This window comes from Nicotiana sylvestris, chromosome 7, assembly GCF_000393655.2.
Source record: "Nicotiana sylvestris chromosome 7, ASM39365v2, whole genome shotgun sequence".
In the NCBI taxonomy this organism is placed as follows: Eukaryota; Viridiplantae; Streptophyta; class Magnoliopsida; order Solanales; family Solanaceae; genus Nicotiana; species Nicotiana sylvestris.
Window position 1 is genome coordinate 54,788,337 of NC_091063.1, and position 6,286 is coordinate 54,794,622.

General features: G+C 34.9%; 1 protein-coding gene across 1 annotated transcript; it reads right to left on the minus strand.

The window, feature by feature from the left end:
- Positions 1-1,100: 1,100 nt before the first annotated feature.
- LOC104219712 (gibberellin 2-beta-dioxygenase 1-like) lies at positions 1,101-3,365 on the minus strand. Its single transcript, XM_009770436.2, has 3 exons — positions 2,892-3,365; positions 2,445-2,793; positions 1,101-1,559 (listed from the first exon to the last, which is right to left on the minus strand). The coding sequence occupies exons 1-3, from the start codon at positions 3,251-3,253 to the stop codon at positions 1,311-1,313; spliced, it is 960 nt and encodes a 319-aa protein (XP_009768738.1). The 5' UTR covers positions 3,254-3,365; the 3' UTR covers positions 1,101-1,310.
- Positions 3,366-6,286: the final 2,921 nt, after the last annotated feature.

Sequence of the window (6,286 nt, forward strand, 5' to 3'; positions counted from 1 at the left end):
GCTTTAGATTGTCATATTCTATAAATATTATCATTAAAGTTTTAATTAACCTGAGAAAAGTATATAGTACAGCATTTCACTTCATATGAAAAATTTAGGATCACTAGTGATAATGGCAACCCAATATAATCTTACTATTGGAGATCCCATTATGAAGGTTCAATGCGGTAACAACTAACAACAAGCTTACCAATAATTGGACAGGTGCTATAACTTTTTTTATTAATATCTTAGTCCCGCTATGAATAATTTTTACGGTACTTAACGGAACGGTTAGGAAGAGCACATGCTATGTGAAATCATAGCAAATAATGTAACGGTTAAAGAATTTACCTATTTAAGTGTGATTGTGAGGCTGCAATTTGCAACCTATGAGATTGGATTTTTCTCTAGAATCAAGATAGCAGCGTAAGGCCGTTAAATTTATGAACTCAATAAAAATCTCGTATAATGTGATGTTAAATTAAAAATGGGGCTAGCTAGAAGGTACTAGTTCAAGAATAAAGTTCACTATGGTCCTTCAGATCGGATTCTTTCATACAAGTGACGTTCTAGTCTACACAATACTTTCACCTATATAGAAGACTGCTTTTGTGTTCCTTAAATTCTTGAATCATGTGAGAGATTGTTGCAATTTAGTTTAGTGAACCGAAATTTAATGTACCTATCGTGGAAAAGGCACAATATTTTTTGAAAAAAGATATGTCCAATCCATTTAGGAGACATCTATTAATTAATTGAAGAGATGTATCCAATCTTTGTAAAAAGACACATCTATTCAGGAAAATGAAATAGTTATCATTTTGCTCTTTATAAATACTTAATCCCTTTGCAGAAATTAACACTAAGAAATTTTCATCATTTCAATCTTCATCTTGTCATAAGTCAACTTCAATCTATGTTAATCATCAGAGATTTGCATACTGAAACTTGCTTTCACTACTTAATATTGGCTTGAATAAGTAGTGGAAAAAAAATTAATGTATCAAACGCATATCTTACACTGAGTTTGTTGTTGTTATTAATTATTCAAGCCAAACGTAACTGACCATATATATAGTGGAGCTGTGGCACAAATTACTGGTAGTTAGATGAGTACATGAATTGGGACAACTATGAACTTGTATCATTAACAAGTCTGGTAGTTACAAAACAGTATAAGAAAGACAAAAAAGAAAAAAAGAAAAAAAGAAGGAAAATACAAAGTTTTCTATCTATAGGAATCCAATCAACTATCCTTTTAAACCTACAATGAGCGTCTTGACAACCCATCATTCCTAACAAAGGTGGGACTTTGACATGAAAAATAATTATGAGGCTGCAATTTTCTCAAACAGGATCAACCTGTTATCAGCCAATCTAGTTTTGTATGCAGATTTTTTATACTCAAACCACGTAAACTCTTTGTACAAGCTGTCTTCTCCTTCCATTAGTGATGCCAAAGGTGCGATCTTTTCACTCAATGGCGGCCCTCCAAAATATATCATTGATAGCCTTGATTTCATACTGTTAGCCAAAACTCTATGCTTTACACTCTTAAACTTCCCGTTAGTCATAACCTGCCATAAAAATAAAACCAGAGTATATAAGGTATTTTTTTTCACATGCACCTGTTGTTTATACAAAAAATAATACTATTCCCTCCGTTCCAGTTTATGTGAACTTATTTCCTTTTTGGTCCGTTCCAAACGAATGACGCATTTCTAAATTTGGAAACAATTTAGCTTAAACTTACAATTTTATCCTTAATGAGAAGTTTTTATAACCACACAAATACTCTGAGTCCCTTTTTGACTTGTTTAGGACTACAAATTTCAAAAGTTTTTATTTTTTCTTAAACTCCGTGCCCAGTCAAACAGGTTCACATAAATTGAAACGGATGGAGTAACATTTAACCTTAACACCGTAAAAAATATCGAACCAATTAAGCATTGCAAGAAAAACAGAACCAACTAGGCACTTAACCTTAAGAAGTCGTTTGGTATGATGGATAATAAAAATATTCCGGGTTAAAATATAGTACCGCATAATCCCTTGTTTGATTACGAATTCTATAAGTTAATCAGGATTAAAATAGTATGGGGATTACTTATACCTGCTAGAGCATGGAATAGTAATCCCAAAATAAGTTATCCTAAGATAAAACAGTAAAATTGACAATTACATGATTAATACAATATACCAAACAAGCAATAATAAATAATATCAGTATACTTAATCACATGATAACTAATCCCAATATAACTAATTATTGTATAATTTGTCTTCAAACCTAATCATTCCTTAAGAGAATATATATCACTTAACTATGATAAACCGAACCAATTAGGAAGTGCAAGAAAGCAATAAGAAGAAACTTCCTCTAGACAAGAACATGAATGTGCAAATAAATAAATAAACGTTTTAATGTTGTTTGACATGCACAAATGCCTCGAGAGGTGTACCTGCAATGAATCACCAACATTGACGAAGAAAGAATTTTCATCAGGTGGGACAGAAAGCCAGTGGCCATTTTTGAGTAATATTTGAAGTCCGGAAGTGTTGTTGGATCTCAATACTGATATGATTTGTGGGTCAGTATGCTCTCCAAATCCAATCAAATTATTGTCACTAAATTGTTGAATCTCAGGACAAGGGGGATAGTGATTAAGCCTGAAAACAGAGTCACTCTTTTCGTCCATTAAAAGTTTACTGAAAACATTCCTGGGATGAATCTTTAATCCCTCTGCTAACATTTCAAGAATCTCACACGCCATTTTCTTCACCGCTGACACGTAATCATTTACTGCAGCGCTGCAAAAAGAATGACTAAATCAAGAAATGATATAAATAATGTAATCAAGATATTATAACATTACTTACTGTGTTTGTTGATACAACACGTAACTTACCGAATGTTTTCTGGATTTACACCTAATATAGACGCAAATTTCTGGTAATTGAACTCAGAGTTTGTTGATACAAGAATGTGTTCGATCCAACCGAAATCGCCATTACGTCCAATCTGTTTATTGCCATAGCCAAAAGGGTCGGGTGGTCCAGCTTTTTGTTTCTCAGAAAGGGGAGAGGAGAAGAATTTAATGGCTTCAGATTCAAGTTTAGTTATGAATTCCGTAGGGACGCTATGGTTGATGACTTTGAAGAATCCAAATTCTTCACATGCCTTAACAATGAGGTTTTTAGAGTCAGGTTTTGAGAGGTCAATCAATGGAACACCATTGAAGAATGAGGTTGGTTTGCCGTTATTGGCCATATGGTTAAAAATAGTTTGATATATAGGATGAATAACTATGTGGGCAAAGAAATTGAACGATCAAAACTTGCTTGGGTTGTGATTATCAGTGACAAGTATTTGCTGTATAGAACTATATGACTAGTTGTGAATATTTTGATGCAAGCCCTACTTTGCTACTTATAGGGAACTCCGAGTCCAAAACCACGGACCCACATTATCATGACAATGACGTACATAGAATTTTATACAGGCAACATTCATTTATTGTCAAAATTCCATTTATACTCGCGTTTGATTGTATAATATAAGGAAATTAATAAATAAATATTGCACATACTATATAATTATATATTTCAACCAAGTAACATAATGTATCCACACCGCGCACCACAATATGCATTTTTGGTCATACAATAGACTTGCATAACAATACATGCATCTTTTTTACATCGGTTTGATGCAAATACCTAATACCAAACAATTTATTGGTCCGCTCCTAATTACCATGTTCTGGAAATATAATTTAGACGAAATGAATGACGTAATAGTATTTCATTTGCTTTTTTTAAAAAACTTGATGAACAGGTAGCCAAGGACCCAAGAGTCGGTATGAACACTGCTTAATTGGCATAACTTTCATATCTAATTGCTATAACTGAAATCGCTACATAATTGTCAATAGTTAGTTGGGATACCAAGTTAGGACAAAATCTTATCACAATGAAGGTCTAAATGTCTCTCTCAGTGGCTATAGGTACAGGGATGTACTTCATCTAATCCACTGTCACAAATAACACGTCATTGTGCTAGTTCAATTCACATATCAATCAATAGACAGTGATATCTTTTGACCTAAATCAAACCAATGGATGAGAATGAACACATACTACCATCACGGAATTAGGTAAAACTAAAACAAATAAAGAAAATTTTGTTACTCTTTGTTTAATTAATTGATATTTAAAACATACTGATTCGACTAATTCAGATTAAGGTTGCTAAAATTCATTTAAGGGTGAAACACTCTTTACTTGAAATTTCTCTATGCCATTTCGAGATATGTAATTAAGAATAAAGAGATCCCGTCCAATCCATTGTATTCCTAGGTGGTATATAGAAAATCAGTTATCCCTACATCCGTCCTAAAAAATGAAAGGAGTAGTGGCATTCCAAGTAGAAGTAAGCAAGCAATATATATTTGCTTAAAATACATGAATAAATTTTTATACTACTTATAAATCAAAATACTTATGTCGGTGAAAATATAATTACAGTTGAAAAATAAAAGGAAGGAACTAAAATATCTTCAGGGTGAGGCGCGGATATCTCGCTCTCTTTAAGGAGATTCAAGCCTGCTAAATCAAATTCTTCACTCCAGCAGTAACCCTCTTGACTTGTGTCCCCTAGGATACAACAACCCGATCACAACGTACGACTCGAACAAACTCTGAACAAGTTGTTGAGTTCAAAGCTCAACCAAGATGAACAACTTCCTTCAACAAAAGTAAAACTCTCTTCTTCTTTTTTTACAACTTTAATCTTACTTTTTTTAAGCACTCTACAATTATTTTTCGCACCACACTATGGAAGAAAGACTCGTATTTATGGGGGTAGAAATTCTTCCTTCAACTAAATTGGAAGAAAGTTGGGTAATAAGTTATGAAATCATAGAGAACATGGGATAATGGATGAATTAGTGTGTGTTTGACCAAAAGATAATAAAACCTTTTTGGGCTAATCAATTAATGATGAGGAGAGGAAAATCTTAGCCAAGCATAATCAACTTCAGATCTTCAAATGCATAGACCGATAATCAATAATAAAATAAAAGGGACATTTTATATTTCTTGATATTACAACCCTATTTTTGATAGGAAGAAGGAAGTAACAGTCTACATCCTTTGGAGGAGAAAAAATGATAGAGAAAAAGTTCAGAAGAAGAGTCCCCCTTTTCTGAGTATCTCCCTTCTATATATAGTTCTCAGAATTTTACTGTGTTCTTGACCAACGTGTCCTTCACGTGACAATCTAGACGTCATTACTCGAGTACCGCTCTTACTCAGCATTTACTATCGATGGTTGGACTGAGGTTGGTCATGGTGTTTCTTGCCATTTCGCTACAGGCGAGATCCCAGCTTGGTCGGCCACTGTGGTCAGATTTTGACCCATACAGTGAGTCCCTCCGTCCGTTGAGGTCGTTCCTTGCCGGGCTTGGCGAACGAACTTTGTAGATTCGAAGGCTAGGAAAAAATCTGACTTGTTCATGCCTTGAACGAGGTCTTTAGATCGAGGCGATGGTGCAACACTTCAACGATGACTTTGTTCCGTCGCATCCGTTCGGAGTCAAAACATTGCATTGATTTGAAACTTCGTTTATAATTACTGCCATTATGACACACGTTTCCTGAGGATTGAACTATTTCATGACTTATCAATGCTAACTGGCCACTCTTGGGTTTCCCTCTTGGGACATTCATATCCCTATAAATAAGGAAAAACATCAATTTTCTGACACTCTTTCCTGGTTTATCAAAAGAATTTTGTGAAGTTTCTTATTCCCCGATACTTCAGATTTTCGATTTGCTCCTATTGGTTAGAAATTGGCATCTTTGTCTTCCCTCTTACTTCCTTTGTTCATTTATTCTATTCAATTGAGTCAATGGCTGCTTCTTCTTCCCGCGCTGACGATCTTGCCGCAGTTCCGACACTAGAAAATGATATTCTTGTTCCCAGTGGGGTAGAAGTAGTAGAGGATGAAGAGGTTCCAATGACGGCCGAGATATTGCCTCGTCCGGGGAAGCCTTGGACCGATTTCAATAGCCCTATCGGAGAAGAATCAAAACATGTCTCCTCTGTTATGAATGAGGCGACGATTGCGGAGCTGAAGGTTAGGTGGGTGATTACGCACCATATCGAGATGCTGCTAGTGGTGAGAGATGATATCATTCATTTCGACCGCCCAGGAAATTGTGTGTTCTAGGCATATCCTTTTTTTTCCGAGTATACGCTTCCTCTCCCTTTCTTGGTAGTAGACTTTTGCCGTTTTACGAG

What these genes read in the sequence shown, in the direction of transcription:
- LOC104219712 (XM_009770436.2), bottom strand. Translation starts at nt 3,253, where the DNA reads ATGGCCAATAACGGCAAACCAACCTCATTCTTCAATGGTGTTCCATTG. An exon ending in GTAAATCCAGAAAACATTCG is followed by an intron (nt 2,794 to 2,891) that starts GTAAGTTACGTG and finishes TTCTTTTTGCAG; the next exon opens with CGCTGCAGTAAATGATTACG. An exon ending in ATGTTGGTGATTCATTGCAG is followed by an intron (nt 1,560 to 2,444) that starts GTACACCTCTCG and finishes TTTTTATGGCAG; the next exon opens with GTTATGACTAACGGGAAGTT.